General features: G+C 40.0%; 10 protein-coding genes across 10 annotated transcripts in view; 5 read left to right on the top strand and 5 right to left on the bottom strand.

Annotated features, from left to right (window-relative positions):
- The window catches only part of SS1G_08162 (predicted protein), a gene marked incomplete at both ends in the record, with an annotated part of 922 nt that extends 611 nt beyond the window's left edge, over window positions 1-311 (bottom strand). The window contains one exon of the mRNA XM_001590372.1: window positions 175-311. Within this exon, the coding sequence (XP_001590422.1) occupies window positions 175-311 (137 nt within the window). The remainder of the gene's footprint in view (window positions 1-174) is intronic.
- Window positions 312-394: 83 nt separating this feature from the next.
- On the top strand, window positions 395-855 carry SS1G_08161 (predicted protein; the record flags this gene model as incomplete). Its single annotated transcript, XM_001590371.1, has 2 exons — window positions 395-496; window positions 784-855. 2 exons carry the CDS (start codon window positions 395-397, stop codon window positions 853-855), a joined length of 174 nt encoding a protein of 57 aa, XP_001590421.1.
- A 1,187-nt stretch (window positions 856-2,042) lies between these two features.
- Window positions 2,043-2,194, top strand: SS1G_08160 (predicted protein; the record flags this gene model as incomplete). Its single annotated transcript, XM_001590370.1, has 2 exons — window positions 2,043-2,094; window positions 2,145-2,194. The coding sequence occupies 2 exons, from the start codon at window positions 2,043-2,045 to the stop codon at window positions 2,192-2,194; spliced, it is 102 nt and encodes a 33-aa protein (XP_001590420.1).
- A 643-nt stretch (window positions 2,195-2,837) lies between these two features.
- On the bottom strand, window positions 2,838-3,504 carry SS1G_08159 (predicted protein; the record flags this gene model as incomplete). The annotated part of the gene is made up of 3 exons (XM_001590369.1): window positions 2,838-3,025; window positions 3,156-3,183; window positions 3,502-3,504. The coding sequence occupies 3 exons, from the start codon at window positions 3,502-3,504 to the stop codon at window positions 2,838-2,840; spliced, it is 219 nt and encodes a 72-aa protein (XP_001590419.1).
- An 820-nt stretch (window positions 3,505-4,324) lies between these two features.
- Window positions 4,325-4,667, top strand: SS1G_08158 (predicted protein; the record flags this gene model as incomplete). The annotated part of the gene is made up of 2 exons (XM_001590368.1): window positions 4,325-4,386; window positions 4,445-4,667. 2 exons carry the CDS (start codon window positions 4,325-4,327, stop codon window positions 4,665-4,667), a joined length of 285 nt encoding a protein of 94 aa, XP_001590418.1.
- A 1,894-nt stretch (window positions 4,668-6,561) lies between these two features.
- SS1G_08157 (hypothetical protein) lies at window positions 6,562-7,549 on the bottom strand (the record flags this gene model as incomplete). Its single annotated transcript, XM_001590367.1, has 2 exons — window positions 6,562-7,103; window positions 7,165-7,549. The coding sequence occupies 2 exons, from the start codon at window positions 7,547-7,549 to the stop codon at window positions 6,562-6,564; spliced, it is 927 nt and encodes a 308-aa protein (XP_001590417.1).
- Window positions 7,550-9,655: 2,106 nt separating this feature from the next.
- Window positions 9,656-11,693, bottom strand: SS1G_08156 (hypothetical protein; the record flags this gene model as incomplete). The annotated part of the gene is made up of 3 exons (XM_001590366.1): window positions 9,656-11,024; window positions 11,077-11,209; window positions 11,255-11,693. The coding sequence occupies 3 exons, from the start codon at window positions 11,691-11,693 to the stop codon at window positions 9,656-9,658; spliced, it is 1,941 nt and encodes a 646-aa protein (XP_001590416.1).
- A 1,574-nt stretch (window positions 11,694-13,267) lies between these two features.
- On the top strand, window positions 13,268-13,360 carry SS1G_08155 (predicted protein; the record flags this gene model as incomplete). Its single annotated transcript, XM_001590365.1, has 1 exon — window positions 13,268-13,360. The coding sequence occupies one exon, from the start codon at window positions 13,268-13,270 to the stop codon at window positions 13,358-13,360; it is 93 nt and encodes a 30-aa protein (XP_001590415.1).
- Window positions 13,361-16,275: 2,915 nt separating this feature from the next.
- SS1G_08154 (predicted protein) lies at window positions 16,276-17,046 on the bottom strand (the record flags this gene model as incomplete). The annotated part of the gene is made up of 4 exons (XM_001590364.1): window positions 16,276-16,412; window positions 16,638-16,713; window positions 16,743-16,794; window positions 17,009-17,046. 4 exons carry the CDS (start codon window positions 17,044-17,046, stop codon window positions 16,276-16,278), a joined length of 303 nt encoding a protein of 100 aa, XP_001590414.1.
- Window positions 17,047-19,540: 2,494 nt separating this feature from the next.
- SS1G_08153 (predicted protein) lies at window positions 19,541-19,795 on the top strand (the record flags this gene model as incomplete). The annotated part of the gene is made up of 1 exon (XM_001590363.1): window positions 19,541-19,795. The coding sequence occupies one exon, from the start codon at window positions 19,541-19,543 to the stop codon at window positions 19,793-19,795; it is 255 nt and encodes an 84-aa protein (XP_001590413.1).
- Between the last annotated feature and the right edge of the window lie 2,176 nt (window positions 19,796-21,971).

The raw sequence follows: 21,971 nt of genomic DNA, 5'->3' as shown, positions 1-21,971 counted from the left end.
CTTTCCCTTTCCCGGGGGATTTTTTTTTTTCAGAGATTTTAGAACAAAATATTTGCGGGGCGGGGTGAAAAAAGGGGGGGGGGTCTCCCCTAAAAATCTGGGGAAGGGAGAAAAAGAGATTCGCCCCCCCCCCCCCCCCCCCCCCCCCTATTTTGAATGGGAGATGGTGTGGACTTTTGAGTTTTAACGGCAAATGCGGTGACGGTTTGTCCTTGTGATGTCGGCTCTCCAGTTGTAGAATGTAATTCTGAAGTGGTAGATGATGAGTTGGATAGGTCGGAATTGGAAGTTAAGGTAGGTACTGAAATCATATCGAAGCTCGTCAATTCACCTGGTATTTAGCGGGGATTTTAAGGATATGGCTGGTGGACTCTGGGGGTGGTGTCGGTCCCAGATGGAAGGAGTAGAACGTACCAGGTGGACAATTGCGGGGAAATATGCATCACACATAAAAGTCGAGGAAGTGATGTGGGCAGTTGTTAGGATGAGAGATTTGGTGAGCCATTCGGTGGGTTGATCGACTCTGTGAAGTGTGGTTAAAAAAAGGATTGCAAATATGGTTGAAATAGAGAACATGGACATAAAATAAAGCGAAGCGGTGTATGAATTACGTATGCTAAGGCTTAATTTCCAAATAAACTGACTTTTCTACAGAGTTTGATTCGGATGTGCACTTGAACATCTAGAGACATGGAAGCAAATAACTCGGTAACAGCTCATGGGGAACTCTTCTCGGAAAAATATTAGCTCCTCAGATAGTTCATGCTAAAGCGGTAATAACAGCAGAAGTGGACTGAATTTGGAACTTACAAAGTACCGCCCTCATGTATGAGAGCTCCACAGAGAGAGCAATAAACTTGAGGTATGATGTATGAGAAAGAATAAAGAACTCGTGTGTACTTATTTAAAATTCTTGAATTAAATATGGTAGGTGTTGGAAGTGCCAAAGCAATATCGATGTTATGTTTTTGCAAGCTGCTTTCGATTGCCTATATAGCACATTAATGCGCCTAGATTTCTATGTTTCTATGAAAGGTCAATACACCTCAACCAGGGCTAACCTGAATTTAAGATCCCACGTGTAGCAGATATGATATCATAAGGCCGTCCGAGGCTGTAGGGACTAGCAATTGATATTTAAAATGACTAGAATTCCAGTAATGAAGCTGTGCTATCTTATTTCGTACTTATAAATAATAGATTGTTGCTAGATCCAAATAGGAAAGGACATTAAAAGTTTCATCCGTCGTCTGAGGTCGCACAACATGAAACCTTACGTTATCCTCAACTCTAGAGGACCAAATTTATACCAACCGTGAAAAACATCTTCTTTAAAGCTATCTCTCGCAATCCTTTGATGTATACAGATTCCTCAGAGTCATTATTTCTGACAGTGAAGTGGCACAGGTTATGTGATTGACGGAGGTTGTCACAGTACCGTCATAACCTTACGTGACAGTGGAAGCCGTTTGTTTCATCCTTTCCGTATCTTCAAGGCACAGCGTTCTATCATTGCCATTATTTCAATGCACACTGATTTAAAAAACCATGGCCCAGCTCTATCTTATCTCACTCGTCACGGTGCGAGGCTAAGTTCGCCCAATGAAGTCTACGGTTATGATACGACTATTGCTAGATGTCGCTTGGAATCATGAAGATAAATCCATATTCCAACAAATGGGCCACGGCGAGGGGTATGGTGATAGCAATGCTGACCCTGTCGATTAAAGACAATTTTTTTGAGTTTGATTTGGTTTAGTCAAGTGATTCCTAGATCAAAGTGTCAATTATGTATACCTGTAAAGCTGTGTATCACGCTCCTTCATTTCCTTCTGATCCCACGGATTTCGTGCCACTTGAATGTTTTCTCGGCTCTAACTACGCATGAAACAATGTAAAAAAGCTTTAAAAGTGGAAATACTATATGGAGCATCGATTGTCATGGTGGAAAATCTTGGGGAAAGGTCAAAGTAAAGTGTATCGACAGTGATCGTACAAGACTTGCACAAGATGAGATAAAATCTCATGTTCAGTGTTCCACCATGCTTTTCTACGTTCTTATTTTTCCTTTATTGGCATACGCTCAGTCTAGGAGTAGGTTCATGAATCGATGTTTCGAAAAATTTGTTCTGACACATCTATAGAAGGTGATCTTTCTGGATTTCCAACAAGCTCTGCCAATAGCACCTCCTAAAATTTATCAAAATCAACATCGACAAAGTCTCCTAAATCAACCGTTTTGTCCACCAGTATATCATCAAAATATAATACTAGCTCTACAGTAATTTCTGTCTCCAAAAATACTGCCAGTGTGAGTTTAACATCATCAAAGTCCAAAACCACAAGTGAATCGAGTGGAATAAGTTCATCCTCTAGTAGATTAACCTTTACTGGGACTGGTACCTCTAAAATTTCAAATATATCTCGATCAATAACGACTGGAAAAGGTACAAGCAGCTTAGAAAGAACCTCTAACGACCACAATTAGCGATTCCAGATGTAGCACTTCAGAAACCAAATCCAGGACAACCTCAATCAGCAGTTCTGGAACTAGAGGTATAACCACAAATCCCACAATTACCAGCGATACTGTCACGGGTACAATTACCTCTGCTCCAACAGGAGTTAGGGCTCTAACACTTTGGGGCACCAAGTCTTATACAGGAAATGATTGGATTACTACCACAAGATCAGACAGCACAACAACATTACTACCTCTTGTTATTGTAGGAGGGCGTGGTGCTGTTTTCTGGAATTTACCGCCAATACCACATGTTCAGTTTTCTTTGCCTGGGCTACCTAAGATTCACTTGCCATGTATCAGAATTTTGGGGCATCTATTGGTGATTGTTCATCTCCTCCAAGTAGCGATGGACCACCGCCGGATATGGTGATCCAACTAGTAAGGGGACGAAAACAACGTCGGCCACAAAGACGACGGATTCTATCACTACTACTAAGAAAAACTCATCCTCACGCTCCTCATCATACTCCTCATCAAGTTGTACTGTCACCAAGACTGCATCTGATTGTTTAGTTAGTTGCGTCAGTGAAACATCTAATTAGTGTCTCGGTAAGTGTTCTCAGTCTCATAAGCTTACCCTTTTGACCCAACTCAAAATCATTTTATGATTACGTTTTCTGCTTGTACTTACTTGCTTCGTTAAAATCTTTATCTTCCCTCTAAATTTCGTAAGTCAATGTGGAAATGCTAAGTATTTGATTATTTAGTGTGCTGCAGCATGCTCATCAAGAGTCACTGGCTGCTCGGTCCAAGGAACTACAACCACAACAAGGTGAGCACAAGTCACACTTTCAGATATTAAAACCTGGAATTTCCATCTCATACATCTTCTTCGTCTGCTCATTCAACTTAAACCACATTTATCTCTCTTTTTAAATAGTAACTAATCACACCGGTGCTTAGTGTTACTTCCGTTTGTACTGCTTTCGCATGCATCGGTGGCTGCATTCCAGGGCCTACCCAAGGAAAAAACGTACCATCATATACTACACCTGAGCCCGTCACAACCGATCTTGATTTAAGAAGATGTAAGATAGCCGATAGAGTTCCTCTCGACAAGCGCGGGATAACATCCGATATCCTTAGTCTCGGTGGCTGCATAATGACTAAAAGTCTTACTCGACCTGCTTGGCCCGCGATTACTAAAGATATAATGAATTCTGATAACAATGGAAAGTTGGCGGCGAGTTATAAGTCCATATTCAGATATGATCGGGCTACCAACATCAGCTATGTCTTTACTACTACTAGGTTAGATGTAGCAACCTTCAATGCTCCCGCTTTACGGACTATTCTGGAAAGGTGTATAAGAATAACAACCATGGTAGTCTTGATCATGCTTGCAAGTATATGTCCCAGAAAATGAGATGTGTGTGAAGAATAAGTATTGACAAAAATTTCGTCCGGACGAGAAGGCTTGGCTAAAATAGTTCTTCGATACTACTTTCAAATATCAAATTGGAGCTGGCAAGATCACTTGTTCCGAAATTAATTCAATTTTTCTTCCCCTCTGGCTGCAAAAAACTATTACAACCCGTCTTCGATAGACTTACAAGTAATAATAACCTCGACTTTATCATCATGTCCCGGTATATTAATGGATTGAAATCCATATTCTTTCCTGACGCTAGAAAAGAATTTCCCCAAGAGTACCTAACCTCGGACTGGTTGATTCCAGCGACTAGTGGTGATACTGGTTGGAAATAGCCTAGTGGAGATACCGATACTCAATATTCGGCAAAAGGTGCTCTAGTCGTTATGTTGAGTTATTTTGAGAAAGTTGTTTATTGTTCGCTACAGATGAAGGCGGATAATATGTTTGATTTGATCGATAAAACGAATAATAAAATTTATGGAAAACTGTAAGTGATTCATCTAATGTACATATCTATCTCTAATTTGCTGATAATCCGCTCATAGATTAAACGCCCATGACGAAATTATCAAGCAGAACAATATAGCACCTTATAAATACGCATTCCCCGGTATGGACGGCATCGCATCAACATACAAAGATTTCACGATTAACATAATCCTCGCACAAATAAACGCACCACCTAAATATCTCACAAATTTAAAGAAAAATAGGATTGTGCCTGACATTGCCAATGCAAAGAAACTTAAAGATGTAGGCACTGATTGAGCAAATATGAAGAACGCAGGCAAATATCTTCCCGAATGGAAAAATATTAATAATCTCATTACAGCGCATGAAAGCCATTACAATTCTGGCCGTACCTACTCCTGGGATTATACATCTGCTTTCACATGGAATGCAATCCGCAAACGAAGTGCTGGGTTACATGGACGACAAGCTTGTTCCGTCGAAGTTACTCCAACCCCAACATTTAGACGCAGCTCTTCCGGTACCAGCGCCAGTAAAAGCTTAGGTACAAGTAAACCAATATCTTCTACACAGGTAATTCCAACTCCAGATACTTCAATTAGTCGTTCTTTATCATCTGGCAGTTCCCAACCACTTTCTTCAACGATTACATCGAGTCCTTCAGCTTCCACTTCCCGATTGTCTTCATTCATACCCGTGTCAAGTAGTAGCGCAGAACCATTGAACTCTTCTACATCTTCAAGTGCTCCTGCGCTACCGACTGGATGTCCTTTGGGTTGTGAATGCTTTGAGGATTCAAATGGTGGTTGCAATTGTTTGTGTTCCTAAATTCGACTTATTACTTTTGGAAAACCAGCAGCTGGTAACTAGGACAAATTGAATGGTGTTGTAGGATTATATTTCTATTTTTTTTTTTTTTTTTTTTTTTTTTTTTTTGGATATCTTGTTGCAAGTGAAATCTGGTCTTGAAGGTTCTAAGCGAGCCCTGAGTAGGGACACTATTTTAGAGATTTTCTTTTGTGGTTTAAAATTTCAGGTTTTCAATGGGAATCATATTTTTGCAGGAATGGGTGCTCTGCATACCGGCCGGGTCACTCAGACAGAGAATAAATCTAAGAAGTTAAGAATTTTCTCCGCTTCGATATCCTTGTGATAAGAAGTAGCTGATCATTCCACATCCATTACACAAGCTTGGCGATCGACTCTCCATTTGCTATTAGTAGTATGATTTATGGTAAAGGTTTGGAGTCGGTCGCAATTTAGGCACTAGAAAAAACGTTCACAGCAAGTAATGGAGAGTTTGTGACTCGAGAGGGGATTCTAGTCTTGGGCAATGATGTCAATATAAGTCTAATACCCTACTTTTGGGCTACCCTTAATATAGGTCACTCTTTTATATCAAAAATAATAATTTTTATTTATTAATTATTTAACAATTAATGAATCAAATGTTACGAAGTAACAGCTGATCTGTCCATACGAGCTTGGACCACGTGGAAAAGCAAGTAGATTCACACACAAAACTATATGGCAATTGACTTATATAGTCTCCCCACCCTAAGCAAGCATAGACATCGAATCTGATCAAAAGCACGTGATCAAGGATTCCCATCAAGCCTAGGAATCCCATTATGGTAGGAAATATTCCCACCTTGATGGGACGATAAAAAACAGTGGGATGCATAGTACAAAGGTCTATATAACTAGAAAGAGTTTCCTTATTATAGAGCTTTGTGCTTAAGATCAATCATTTAGTATACTCTACTATTAGTTACGAATTGCATTATTGTCATTACTTTAAGTCCCTGCTTGACGCCTAGTTATAAACCACCTCGAGAGCCTAGAGCACTTCCACGTGATCTAGACGGCAAACCTCGTAACACAAGATTGGGGATGGCCGAGAAGTAGGGTACTAGACATTTTTCAATTTTTCAATTTTTCAATTCTTTGCCAAGCTATCACATTCTCTGATTGGTTGGAAATGATCGAACATAATAAAAACTATTCTGTGGCTAGCTAGCTATAGTAGAATAGATAGAAAAACTCGGATATAATTCTTCACTCTATACCCTATACTACGCTAATAAACACAATACACGAGCTCGGCACCATAGCTTCCTCAATCACATCTAATTACTAGATCCGTAATACCATTTGCTTCCCCCTCCCCAAAAAACACCAACTACCCCTCTCAAACAACAAAATCAGATATCCCACCACCCACTCTCACGAACCAAGGATCCCTCAAAAGCTCACTCGACAAAGGTCGTTTACTAGCATCATACTGCAAAATCCATCTCAATATACGCATCACCTCTCTCGACTCCTCACGCTCCATCCCCACTGGTTTATACTGCTCAAAGAGTTCTTCTAGCGTAGGTTGATCCTCAAGTAAACTCATATCAAATCCCTCTAGAAGATTCCCAATATAATTTTTAATATTTTCACCATGAGAATTAAAGTAAATATTTGCTCTGCTCCATTTCGATAGGATATCCATTGGGATAGGTCCGAGTGTGCTGAATAATTGTAGGAAATGATCATCATTGGTTTCATTTTCATCGCCGGCGTTATCGACTACGAATAGTGGTCTTCCGGTTATAAATTCGAAGATGAGACACCCAAAACTCCACATGTCTTGATTGGTAGTGGGTACTTCTTTGAGGATGGTTTCGGGACTGCGAAGACTAACTGGTGTGACTAGATGTTTTGGTGGTTTGTCTTTAAAAAATGCTATAATCAACTAGTTAACGAGAGTTCAATAAAAATTCGTCATATAGGGAGTACAACACACCTCCACCCATATCTGAGATTTTAATGACGAAATTAGAATCTAGTTTCACAAACTCCATTAAAGGCTGATTAAGAACTAGATACTTCGGAGCCCAACGATCAACCTTTCCATCCTGTCTTTCGATAGATACCATTGACTCAGGCATGACATCTTTTTGTGAAAGACGAGTCTCTTCCACAGATGCCAAATCTGTAGCTAGGAAAAGAAGATTTCCGGGTTGTATATCGCCATGGACAATACCAATTTGATGTAGAAAGTCAATACCTAGAAGAGCTTGTTGAAGTATAGATCTAGCCATCCAGATCGGATACCAAATCTTTGGATCTATCTTGCTGAGTAATTCTTCAGGAAGATGTTCCACTACGGTCGCTGTACTCGGACCCATGGCTGTGAATACAAGACACGTATGCTCTCCATTGGGACCGTTGTGCTTGAAGGAATCTTTGAGGACTATGATATGATATTTTCCTGGATGTGAAAGTGTGTGCTGGGCTAAATATTTGAGTATAGATGGTTCATTATCGGAGTCTGTGGATTGGGCTGCCAGGATTTTAAGAGCAACATAACATTTCATTCTATTATGCATATATAACCATTAGCTGATGCAGTAAATAATGCTTCCTAAAGCTTAGGAAGGAATAAGGTATCAGGCAAGGAAAAAATGCAATATCATACTGTTCATCTCTTGCTAGCCATACAGTCGAGTATGCTCCGTATCCCAGCTTTCTAAGAATCCTGTACCGTCTGTCTTTGAACTGATCTCCAAAATGAACAGGATGAAATTTGCCAGGACGATAATCTTCAATCCATTCTGTTGGTGCTGTGACTGGAAAAAAGCGCCATTCAGATCTAGCTGGAGCTAGATTTGATGGGGTTAGTGGAGGAGAAGCCATAGCAGTAATTATGAAGCTGAAAATAATGGTGATGCTGAATGTATGCCTGCGGTAATTAACGACGAAGGAGACTTTCAGTGGTAGATGGATAAGATCGATACAATTATGTAATATTTAGATATAAAAATTGTTAAAAAGAAAATATATAATTTTTAAAATCTGATTATAAATTATTATTATATTTGAAAGTTTAGAGTGATTTTATTTGAAATTCAAAAAGATGTTAAATATTTTATTTTAATCTACAAAAAGACATTATTTTTATAAAGATTCTTTTAGAAACTTAATATATAATAAATGATAGATGTATAATAGTTGTAGCAGACATCAATCTTAGATAGTGTGGGAAGTGATGCTCTACCTATATATAGCATCAATCGCATCATTCACATCAAATCAAATCACATCAGTCACATCACATTGACATAAACCCACAAGAAATTCATCAACTTTTAAATTTTTGTATCTTTGATCAGTCAAATATTCCAATATTACCCCCGACCCATCCTTTCATCCTTTCCTCCATCCATCCATACCATCATCCTAACCATCCACCTATCTTCATCATAAAGTCATTCAACGTTCAATTCCTGTTCCATTCCCCATTTCCATTCCATTGAATTGTATTTCAAAATGGGTTACAAAACATTTTAAGCTTCGTAACTCTTTCACAAACACATTCCATCCATCCCTTTCATTTATATCAAAATCATCCATCATAGATAGAGTCTCATACCACCTCATCTCCACAAGAAACCAAGAAACCAACAACTGCAACAACTAACAGAATAAAAAGGAAAAGGTCATAAATCATCATAAAATTGTGTGTAAATAAGTCAAGCCTTAAAAAAGAGCTCAACCAAAACGAAGAAACCAGAAGCCGGTTAAGGAATGAAGAACTAAAAACATTAAACAAAACTCTTAGGTTCCTGTTCAGTGATCCAGTTTTCCTTCTCTATCCATCCTTCCCGACATCATAAAAAAGAACATTGAGATAGGTTTCTCGGTGTTGTAAAAATCGAAGAGAAAGGTGGCCCCGTTCATTATTTTGGTCATTCATCTGAACAAAAACAAATCATTTAAGCCTTTCCCATGAATGAAAAACACAAAAGAAGCCCAAGATCCCAGATGTTTCATGTCGACGCCTAGAGTGTCATTAATAGGCGTGCTTCGTTTTTTGTTCTCGAGTGTAAAAGAAAACCCCCAAGTAAAAAATAAAAAAAAATAAAAACAAAATAAAATCCCGCTTGCATGTGTATCTTTGGGATCATTTCTCAACAGATTATTTCCTTTCCCATGTTTGCAAAGCGTAAATTCGTTAGGCCGTTTCGATGATCCGCATTAAGGGTCATCTAAAAATTTCAGTCATAAACTCGTCGTCATTCCAGGGTCGAATAATTTGCCAAATCTATGTTCGGCGAATACAAAGACAATCGTGAAAATAAGGAAATTTTCTTTCAAAGAGTGTGCTTATGATTGCCGAGAATGCTTTTATGGCGCGAGCCAAGAATGAATGAAAAAGACAGTTGACCATGATTAGAAAAATCAGATCACTGCAAGAAAGTGTAAAAAGATGCGTCCAAAATCATCGATCCGAGTTACCGGCGTCGTTGTGTAATGGTTGATTGAGCTCGGTTTAGCCCTGGGTTGTAAGATGGACCAGAAACGGATCCCTCACGAATTGTTTTCCGTCTCTTCAAACCATCAGCATCAGCCATTCCTGGACCTCTACTTGATGGTCGACCATCCTCATCATCATCTCTGCCACGTTTGTTATTCGTTTGGGCTCCATTCATGATGTTTTGCTGGCCAGCATAACCATTAGACATTGAAGATCCGAGATCTGATTGTGGCGCGTACACATCACCACCTGTACTTCCATTAGCTGTTCCACGTTCTTGGCTCACTACATTGTACAAATTACTCGAAGGTGGTTGGATTCGCGGAGGGGTACTGTAGCCACCTTGCTGTTGAGCATAGTATGACTGTGGTGCTGACGCGGTTCTAGGAGTCGCTCGACCGGAAGCTGGATGATTTGGTGAGCCAGTCATCTCGGGTGACAAATGAGTATGTTCACCTGTTATTGATCCTACAGCGGGACCATTTGAATAATTGTATGGCCGACGACTTGAGTCGTAATTGCCCTGGCTATCATGAGTGTATTCACCACCATCATGATCTTGATCATGTTCTTCTTCAACTTGACCGTTTCCTTGATGGTGAATCATTCCATTCGAGTCCTTGGGTTCATGATGTTGAGGTTCAGCATCTGGTGCTCTCGCTAATGGTGGTCCCATCTCGTTCTTGATGTATGAATTTGGCTGTTGCGAGTATTGAGGCATGCTTTGCTGAGGAGGCGGGGCTTGTGCGTAAGCGTTTTGAGGCGGAGGTGCTTGAGAATACATCTGTCTTGAGTCATAAGGTTGTTGAGTCTGTTGATACTGTTGCATCGATTGGACCGACGTTCCTGGAGGGGTAGTAGCTGGAGTGGTTGGCATTGAGCGAGCATTACTTAATCCTGTGTCAATAGACAGGGGATTGGTACCTTGCACATTGCCCATAGATTGCCCAGGCCATTGGAAGTTGCCATTAGAATTATCCATGCTACCCATTACGCTGGACGCACTCGTGGGAGGCGTAGGGAACGTGTGTGATCTTTCGAGAGCAGGTCGACCAACATTTGGATGAGGTGCGAGGGAGTGTTGAGGACCTGGAAGAGGAGCGCCAATTGAGTTAGTCATTGAGTGATGGTGATGTTGGTGTAATGAAGGCAAACCAGGTGCTTGAGGATTCCGCATTTGGTTTTGCTCATTCTTTCGACGCTCTGCGGCTGCCATGACTGCGTTCGTTCGCGTCTGATTCGTTGGGTGGTACAAAAGAGCACCGATGTTGTGAACAAATAATGGATACAATAATTCCGTGATTTTTTCCTTGTTTGCAAAATCCAACGCACGCTCGAAAGGAATCCTGGTACTTGGTCAGATGTGCACATCGATGGATATAAACGAGTATTTCTTACCAAACACCCTTTAGATGCATAGGACCAATCTTCACAACATGTCTCATTTTCTCGCTTTTCAGAATGCCGTCTCGTCTTCCGCGAGTCATACCCGCAACGTTCAATAATTTTGTGCCATTAATCATGTGGTTGTCTTACTTGTTAGCATAATTTAGCAAATCGAAAGAGCCACGCTTACCTTCACGTCTAGCAACACAAACGCCTTTTGCCTCTACTTGGAAACACAAACTGCCTTCATCTTCCCAAAGAGTTGCTGTCACTCTGGGCTTCATTCCAGGTGGAGCAACTTGGCCCGTTTGGTCAAATTGTTGTGGTCCACCATAACCTTGGCTTGGCATCCCAGGTTGAGTGGTCATTGCTGGAAGTGGTAGAACGTTACCTTGGCCACCCATTGACCCCGGAATTTGAGCTGACTGTGGAGATTGAAGTCCATTGCCGTAATATTGGCCATATGGAGCCTGTTGCGCCGGTGAGTAATGTGCAGGACCAGGCTGAAGCAGTGGTGGCTGATGTTGAGGATATTGACTCAATGCACCTGATGTAGCAGTCTGAGGTGGCGGAGGTTGTCCAGCCGACATGTGTGGAGGATAATACATATCTTGAGGACCGTGGTTCATGGTGTTTTGATAAGGCTCTTGGCTGTAAGAGTATGCGGGGTTCGACGGTGGAGTGCTGTAGGATCCCTGGGGGAGGGAAACAGGTAAACCACTGCTAGCTGGAGTAGGGGAAGGGGTCTTGGGACCGTTCGAGGAACTCGCTGTAGTATAGGATGAATGGGAACTTCCGTTCAGGATTGAAGAAGATCCAAGGGAGCTGAGTGAACCAACCCGGGGAGACGAAGTACCAGAGGAATATGCCTGTTGCGGCGGTGGCAAAGGCAAAGCGGGCAACCTTTCATTCACATACAGTGGTCGCTGCACGGCGTGATGGTTGTAATATGGTATCTCGTTAGGCCCCCGGGTTTGCACTTGCGATATCGACGGAAGATCCAGTTTTTCGGTTGGAATGATCAAGTCCTGAGCGGACAATGATCTGGCAGACTCAATAAAGGGTCTTCCGAGAAGAAAGGTATGGTTTTACGTTCAGACAACAAGAGTTAAACTTGTGGTCTATTCGTGTGTGTGGGTAGATGATAGATATGACTTTAGGGATATGACGGAACTTTTGTAAAGCAAGTTAAAGGTCGCTAGAACCAAGCAGGAACAAATGAGGCTTGGGGGTATAATGGCAGAGACTATCGTCGACGTGAAGAAACAAAATAATCACTGCTTTTTTACAACGAGCGCAAATGTAATGGATCGTTTATCTTTCGTGAAATAAGATGCATATGCCAAAGACGCAGAAGCAAAACGATCTTGTAAAACCTCAAAAAAATGACTCGAAAAAGAAGACGTTTGGCTCGTAGAAGTCGTTACAAAAAGGACTTGAAGCTTTGTTAATCCAATTGAGGTGCGACTGAAGCTCCACGACAGGATCGTTGGCAGTTACGCGAACCTGCAGGTATGTATGCTTGTGCTTGTCGCTTCTTTGGAAGGAATCTGATCCGTGCTTCGATTCGAGGGATGCGAACGTAAAAGTCGTGAAGGTCGTGAAATATTCGTTGACGCTGATAGGGAAGATGCAAAAGTGCGGTGGAGTTTAGTTTGACAGAGGCGTGATGTGTACTTGTGGATAGGTTTTTGAGTCGGTCAAAAAAAGAATTGAGGATATCTGCCAGCTCTAATGCAGGTACACCAGTCAGCGCTGCAGCAATTGCAATAAGAAACGATGCGCAAATCTATATGATGGTCGTATAATTGGAGGAGTGTGGATGGAAGGACTGCGGGAAGCATTGAACATTGAGCATTGAACAATGAGGTACATACCTTTTGTTTGAACCTTCTAGGATTTTCCCTCTTTTTTTCTTTCTTTCTTTTTTTTCCCTGCACCTCGTCGAGGTTTAAGAAATGGGGGAGGTCGGGAAAGGGAGGATAAGAGAGTGGATTGGAGAATAAAAAAAAGGCGCGGAGGGAGAGAAGAATAGAAACGAGGGAGGAGGTTGGGCGGTGATGTGTGTGTGAGTGTGAGTAAGTGGTGGAGGTGGGTTTATGGAAAGTTTAAAGGGTTATTGGTCGAACGGGATTAGCTTTTAACGAGAGTGTATGGGACCTGGGTTTGGTAAGAGTAGCCGTAGCCGTAGAAAATAGATTGAATGGATGAGGTAAGGTGTGTCAAGGTGGTCAAGGTGGTCAAGGTGGTCAAGGTCAAGGTATGGGTGGAAATGTTTTTGGAGGTAGTGAGGTAGTAATTGAAGTGGGTGAGTGGAGTAGAGTTAAGTCTGAAGTGTAGAGGCAGAATGAAGTAATAAGAGTGAGGTACGGAGTACGGCTAAGAGTAAAATAGAGTGAAAATAAATAATCAAATAATAAAATAAAAAATAAATAAATAAATAATGAATTAGACAAAACTTGAAATATCGAGTAGTTGTTCTAACTAGTTGTTGATGATGAAAGAGGAGGACTAGCAGCAGTAGTAGTGGGAGGGTAGGTGTAAATAAATAAATGCTGATGTTGCTGTTGATGCTGATGTTGATGAACAGGACAAAAGGATAAAAAGATCAAACAGCAAAAGCAGGACAATGTTCTTCTTGTTCTTGTTCTTGTTGTTCCTCTTCTCCGTTGTCTCTCTCCCCTTCTTCGCCTTGTTTAGCTGGCCCTTGTAGTCGTAATGATTTGGGTGTGTAGTACGGTAAGGAAGAGTGGAAGCGTCCGGGTGGAAATGTGTATGAAGGGTTGTGTGAAAAAAAGAGGCGTAAGAGTCTTCGATTCTTGGTGGATTGTAAGATAATAGTGGTTGATAGTGGATGAATTTCCAAAAGAAGCTGTTGATAGACTCTTTCTTTTGGTCTTGTTTCTGTTTCCTCTTGATTGTGGAGTGAAGGGGTGGATCTCTTTTTTTTTTTTTTTTTTTTTTTTTTTTTTTTTCTCTTCCTGGCCCTATTTTCCCTTTTCTCCAATGTCTTCTCCCTCTCTCGTCCTCTTCAAGGTTATTGCTGATATTCACTGCTCTTTCTCTTCTCTCTTCCCTCCTCCCTCTCGGTATTTTTTATGCCCTTCGGTTTGGTGTAAACTTGATTTTGGGCTGGGTGCGTCTAAAATGGATGTTTGAGCCGTAGCTTTACTTCCGGAATTAAGCTAATAAGCTTGGTGAAATGTGAAATGTAAAATATAAAGGTGTGAATGTACAGAGTATGAACTTGTGAAGCCTAAATCTTGAACTAAATAATGCACTTCTTCTGTACCTAAGCTAGAGTGAAGTCTAAAAGATGGTGACGGGATAGCGGATAGTAGTGAAGCTTTAGAATGCAGCGCCTAATGTGATGTGTAGAGCTTGAACAGATAGATAGATTCTTGGATGATGTTTAAATATTCATTTGAATCTCCAGTCATTCAATGTTTTATTCTTCTTGTCTACAGCAATAGCAATTTGTATATACCATCTCATTCTTACTTACCAATAGAAATGCATATCTTCATCTGTTGTCTAGATGATAACTTCACATCCAATTCACTTCGATATCAAGGTGACATTTCTTTCCACTTTTAGTTTAAGCCTTCCGCCCAGAAGAAAATCAAAATAAATAAAAGTTTTAGATGTTATCATGAAAGCTGGCAACGTAAGGTCCGTAGTTATCGCCTGGTTTTTTAATCCCTGAGTGAAGGTTAACTAGGATATTTTGGTGAGGGGAGAAAGCAGCAGAGGATGGTGAAAGGGAAATAATAATATCTCTCTTGTGTTTCGCATGTTAGCGTACAGTTATTACTAGCATAGCATTTCTTAGTTGGGTAGTAAAAATGCAAAAGACCAAAGCTTTTCCCATCCCTAGTCCCTAGCAGGCCGCGCCAAATCTTGAACCTTGCACAGGGGACCGGGGGCAGTTGAACAGCACGATTGTTACTCTAAATCAAAATAGTGCGAGGATTGGTCCGACCCGGATTAGAAGGCAAAAAGAGTAGGTGAGTGGAGAAAGGGACGAGTGAGTGACTACTGACGGACAATACCAGCAGATGATACAATCGATATCTAGATAATATAATTCAAATCTCTCAAGTTACATTCATTATACGGGTGTGATTTGGTTGAAGAATCAATCATATATACATGATACATGATACAGATACCAACACACTACACTACAGTACTCCGTATAATCGTCACTTTTCTTCAATACATAATCGTGGTTACTCGTGGTGCTTTGCGTTGTTGTACTTTTCACTATATTTTGCTGAGTTGGTTGTATTCTACTTGTATCGTGGGGTATGTATGTCGAAAATGTGAACGTGATCCCTCTTAATCCCTACCTCTCCCTCTCTTCCTCCTCTAACCCTCTCGACCTTTACCCACCGAGGACTAACTCCAATCCGGAGTTGGGATAAAAAAGATAAAATATGATAAACACAGTGACCGAAGGAAAGATGCGAGGTGGCAGTATGGGGCCAATCCATCTATCAAAAGTGGCAGAGTCGCAGAGTGGCCGTGACTGTGACCGTGGCCGAGTGAGTTCTGGCCGCTCGAAACAAAAAAAAAAACAATGGATAACCTTACTAGGTACAAGGATTCCAAGGACTGGTTCTCAATGAAAAAAAAATACAGAAAAATGGAGAAAATGAATTGAGCTAGGGGGTCTTGTTAATACGGAGTATGTGGTCGCTGACGATCAAGTAAATGATTGGATGATATTGATAGCAAACCGTTCCGATTCGAAAATATCATATGGTTATCAATTGACTGGATGGATGGATGGATGAATGTGAGGGAGCACAAGAAGGACGAGAGGAGACGAGGGAAGAGTTATTTTTACCTTCCCTTCCGATTGTTTAATATTTAGGAGATGGTGTGTGGTGTGGTGTGGTTGGTGTTGTTCTTATTGTTTTACCTCTATACATATCCGATGAAGGGGGTTTGGCTTGGTGTTCAAGTTTATTTTCCTAATGAACGTGTAAACTATTTTGAATTCTTCCGGATCCGACACGAATCAATAACAGTATCAAGATAGTGTATTAATGAATTGCACAAGAGGCAATGAGATTATCGGGTGTGTGAAGTAAAGGCTGCGTTAAAGATATCTCATCTCGTATGTATAGCTATCTAGATAACAGCCTTAGATCTTCTGGTTGATCTCTTCTTGATGCTTCGTAGGTAGTCATTCAATGAAACTAGCTAAATGAAACCTTGGCCTTTCATAAAAAGTGGCCAGGACAATGATTGATAAGCCGCTTTGAGTTTGATCCAACTAACGACAAGGTAAACGCGGGACAGCGGCGATGATGATGATGACGATGAAAGGTAATGATGATCTGATGCGAGTATTTACTTGTGGGGCAATCATTCTGATTGTTCATAATTGAATCAATCCATCGGTACATGGGTAGCAGTAGATACATGGGAAGTGGCGACTGGCGAGCCCTTTCCTTTTCCCCTCTCGTCTATTCCTACATCCGGAATATGATGGATGATCTTGCTTGACAAATGGATCTCACATATCAATCATATCGTATCCCATCCATCCCATCCCAACTTACCAGGGGATCGATCAAAAACCTTCTTCAACAGCCATCCAAGCTCACTCCAAGCATTCTTCTTTGCATTTGAACCTTGCTTTACCGATCAAGCCCGCATCGCATTACCTGCTGCGACGTTTTCCCTCCTGGCGGCGGCGTAAGCGTATTCTTACTGTACCTAGAATGAGATCCTGCTTATTTGATTGCCTTTCAAACCATCATTGACCAATAATCACACACTTCATTACACTCTACACCACACACTACTTTATTTACATCTTGTTGCTGCGCCCAAAAAGTTAAAATTGGGCTGAGCATGGCAACCATTCCATTATTGGGGACCACCGAAATGCACTCCAGACTTTTTAACCCTTTACACAGGACGAAAGCACCGTGCCCTCTTCTGCACAGATTCTGCGTCCTGGTACATTATTTGCGGGAAGGAAAGGGAAGGAAAGTAATAGTAGGGTATAAAGGGAAAAAGAATCTTATCGGGCTATTTTTTATGCTCATGCCACATTACGCCTTCATGCTCATTCAAATTGTCCGACTTCTGTCCTGTGCGGCGGACGGGCTTGTTCTTTCAAGCTTGATCGCTGTGAGATAGGTTGGGTAGGTTACTGCGATGCAGTCTTTAAGCTTGTTCCGCCTGCAAGACGGGATCTCCTGCTTTTGCATATCGTTTCTCCTTTTGATCCCGTCCCTTTTTATTTACTACGGTCAATCCTAGAAGCAGCAGCTTGAGCTTGAGCTTGAGCTATGAGCTTGATGATGATCAAAATATCTGGTGGAATGAACGCAATGACAGTGCACCACATCATCCCCATCGAGGACCACACATCATGACATGCACCGACGGGATATCAATGACATTACCGGCATAACATGACATGGCATGGCATGGCGTGGCATTAACAAATAAATAACATGAAGTTTGTTAACCCATAACCTTGTATGAGATGAGATTACACTTTATCATCATCATCGTCGTCATATAAACACTCATCTCATACTAATTTATCTACCTCCGTGTCTACCGATTAGATACACGAGCCGCTGAACCATTTTCAACCGCCGTTCTTCTTTGCATTACGCCCTTAATATCTGAATCTTCCGTTCTCTCCTAAAACTTTCCTTACCACAACATTCGCCAGATCTGCCACCAGCACGATCGCATATCTAGCTTCAAACGCCTCAAGAGCACTACTTTCTACATGTCACCCGTTAATCCTCGGACTTTTTTTTTCAACCTTCCACACCTTACCCTATTCTCCTACACAATCCAGTCCTTGACCATATCACATCATATCTGTAGAGTATCAATGAATCTGTCGAGTTCACGTTTATAAAAGTATACAAACTCCGAGAATAATATTCCGTCTTTCGTAGCTACGGAAAAAAGTTATGCGTATATCAATCACATCTTGCAAAATTATTAAGTTTCGTGATTATTCATCCCCGTAGCTCCTACTTCCTAGTTCCTAGCTCCCTAGTCTCAACGATAACATCCGAGAATCATCCACCACGGGCTGACAAGTTTTAGGTCGTCTTCTCGGAGCGAGCCTTTATTTGGTTGGGGGTCAAGTGTAGTGTGGTGGTACAGTGCTAGATATTAGACAGTACTAGAATGACAACTAGGCGGAACGGTATGGTATGGTATAGTATCTACCACATTACACTACGGAGTGCGGAAAATCTACTCACATCAATCATCAATTTCTTTGAAGTAATAGACGTAATAGAAGTAAGATAATTTCCTGACTAACACGACTCATGTCCATGGAATCTTTTTCATCCGCTATTAGTTTGAGAGACTACAGATGTAGAACAAGGGAACGATCAATTTAGTGGAAGTACGTATGTAATATGTAAGTATGTACGGGAGAACTTCGATGTCATTACTTAGAACTTCTTGGAGACTCCATATACCTCGGCTTCCGGACAATTTTTCAATACGTGCGCCGTGTGGTGGTTTGCTTGCTTAGGGTGGCTCGCTCAAGCCTCATGGTTCTTTTTTTTCCCTCTAGGTTTTTAGGGTAGATACTAGATAGTAGATAGTAGATAGATGGTGGTGGGGCGGCTATCTTAGGGTTTAGGATAGACTGACTAGATGAAGTCTGAAAAGGGGAAAGAGGAGTTAGGTCTAATGCTAGTGAGGTTAGGTGAGGTGGATGAAGTGAGGTTCAATTGATTATTGATAGTCTCATTCATAGATATTGTTAGTACTAACTAAAGTGTACGTACGTACTGCTAGTCACATGAAACAAACCATTGAATATAATTCAATAATCTACACACTATACAAATCTCCTTGAAAGGATATTGATATTATCCAAGGGAAATGTTTGATTCTCCCAGCCATTGAGGATATTAGGGTATTGTAAGACTATTTTGAAGGGGATGTTTCTATTCAGCCAGTAAAAGTTATTGTCCTATCTAATTATATCCCTTAAAGCAGCTCCGATTGTGACTTTCTTCTGCCACTTTGCAACGTCCACGTATCGCGCCTTCGGCTCTTTTACCCGCCACTTTACTACCACCAGTTATTTTCCCATCCCGAAGGAATATCTAAGTAGATACATACTGTATCAAGTTGTTGAGGAAAGGAAGGTCTCACTCCATCCATCGAGAACCAAAAGTCAAGAAATCGTAAAAACTTGCCGTAAGTTACTCTATCTGTATACCCGGTTTATGATCCCTTCATCAAATACCGAGAGATGCAGACTTTTCGGACCATTCACTCAATTCATAAACTCACAGCGACTACAATGAAGTATTCTTCAACGCCGCCGATAGGCCACTTTTAAATTGACGGCGATATTACTCTTTATTAACTGTACAAACTAGGATGGGGAGGACATCCGGTTTCCCCATACGTTAATGTAACACAACTTGAACCAAAGTGGGCAATGTGAGAGAAAAGGATGCACTGGGAAGTCTTGGATGTATTGTCATCTTCCAAGGCTCAGCAAGGTTTCAAGCTTGACAGATATGGAGTGTTATCTACTGAGCCGGAAGTCATGGCCGAATTAAAACGGTCGGAGGTGGATGAATGTTGTGAGAAAATTATTTCGTGTGGTCTCTGCCATCCATCATCATTAGAGAATGCTTGTCTGCTCTGCCCTGGGCCATCCTTACTAGTTAGTCTATCTACATATGCTACAATGACAGGCCTTTAGCACAAGCATGAAGGACGCAGGGTTCCGATGCAAGAGGGAGAGAGAGACCAACTGCCCTTCTACTACTGCTTCCGTGCGAATAATTTCACGCTGGCTTGGTTGCACGAATTGATGAATCTGAGAATCTGCAGGAGATGAATGGGTAAAAATGAAAGAAAGCTCTAGCTAGGTACCTAGATAGGTAGGTAGGTACAGGATGATTTACCTACCGCATAGAAGCAGAAGCTAGCAAGCTACCTACCTACCCTCTCTTCTCTTCTCTTCCCTTTTCTTCAACAAACCAACCCGAAACGAATCCGAAAATCGGGACATGGGAAATGAAAAGATGCATGTTTCAAACAGAATCATACATTGGTATAGGATAGAAATGCAGATTGCATTACGCTGTACATCTTATCCAGATTTTACCCTCTGTTTTGCCTGCTTGCTTGCTTACAACTAAGAACCCATGTACCGACATGCAGGCCAGGGTGGCAAGCAGGCAGGTAGGCAGGCAAGCAGGTGTAAGCTAAGAATCTAGATCCCCTTCGCATTAGCATTAACCCCCATCTGAAATTTCACACCCCAACTTCCAAGACGACCGACAGACAGACAGACATCAATCCATCTATCTCATCATCATAAAAATGATGAAATATTTCTCAATACTGTACGTACAATGTACATCTATCCGAATCCGAGATCTCGGCATCCCGGATATTGGAAAGTGTTCCTATTTACTTGTTTACTTATTTACTTAACTTTACAACCCATCGATCTATCTATCTATCTGTTTCATATCCCAATATAAGCATCTTTCTACTCCGTATAATATCAAGCAAGGCAAACTCGTGATCAATAGATAATGATGGCCTCGGCGAGTCTTCGATAATCGTGGTCGATGGGGACTGGCTGGTACATTTGATTACCTTGTTTATCTACGAGTAGGTATGCTTTGATATGATATGATTAATTTCTTTTTTGGCCTTGTTTTTGTGAGTCTTTGAAAATGAATTATTTTGTTAGTTTTGGATTTGTGCTTGGGATTTTGATGGTTTGGTCTTGGTTTTGGATTTGAATATAGGGTTATATGTACTTATAAATGAATAAATGAATATACTTTTATATAAAATTAAAATATATATATAGACTAAAAGAGATTGATATTTAAATTAATATATTTTAATTAAATCTTGATTTTTTTATTAAAAATAAGATATAAAAAATAATAAAAGAACATTTTATATAATATAACTTTTTGTAAATACAGTAATAATTTATAATAATTTATGATAATTTATAATAATTTATAAATAAAAAAATAGAATCTTAATTATTAAATAAAAATTAATAAAATAATATTATATTCTTTTTTATAATCTTTTTATTATTTTTATATAATTAAACTATTTTATATTAAAGTTTTTATTTTTTTTATAATTTATTTGAAAAGTAAAAATTTTCAATTTAATATTTCTTTTATAAATTTTTATTCAATTTTCAATATATTAATAACTATATAATATAAATAATTTTATAAAAAGTAAAATAAAAATAATAAATTTTATAAAATTATACAATATTTTGATAAATTATTGAGATAGATTTTATTTTATTTTAATGGATTTAATACATTATATTTTTAAATTAAAAATATTTTAAAATCTATTATATATAATTTCAATTAAAAGATAAATAAAAAATCTGATTATTTATTAAAATTATTATTTAATATTTTATATTTTTGAATAATAACTTCAGATCTTGATTGTATAAGAAATTATTTCTTCTTTTATATTTTTATTTTATGTTTATATTTTTTTAAACAAATCTAGAATTCTAAATCCCACGTCTTGAAATCTGGATCCTGATTTATGGGTCATAGATCCTAAGTTTTGAGTTCTGAGGCCTGGATTCTCAACGAGATATATAATTAGATTCTCTGAATAGCATATCTAGCATCGCATACTCCGGATATTCCGTATAGCAAACTCTCATACTCACTTCGCACACTCGCACCTACAACCCCACGAGTCACGTTGTCTTACAAGTTACAAGTGATTTTAACAACTTCTCTCCTCCTCAATACTCACCGCTCCAACTACTCTTGGTAAATCCACTGTATCGCACCTCCCAAACCCTGGTTCCTTGATTAATTCATTGGTAGGACGTGACCCACGTATTTTGGATGATTCAT

This window comes from Sclerotinia sclerotiorum, genomic scaffold (genome assembly GCF_000146945.2).
Source record: "Sclerotinia sclerotiorum 1980 UF-70 scaffold_11 genomic scaffold, whole genome shotgun sequence".
In the NCBI taxonomy this organism is placed as follows: Eukaryota; Fungi; Ascomycota; class Leotiomycetes; order Helotiales; family Sclerotiniaceae; genus Sclerotinia; species Sclerotinia sclerotiorum.
Note: the sequence above shows the minus strand (reverse complement) of the source record. Positions and strands in the feature narration are given on the sequence as shown.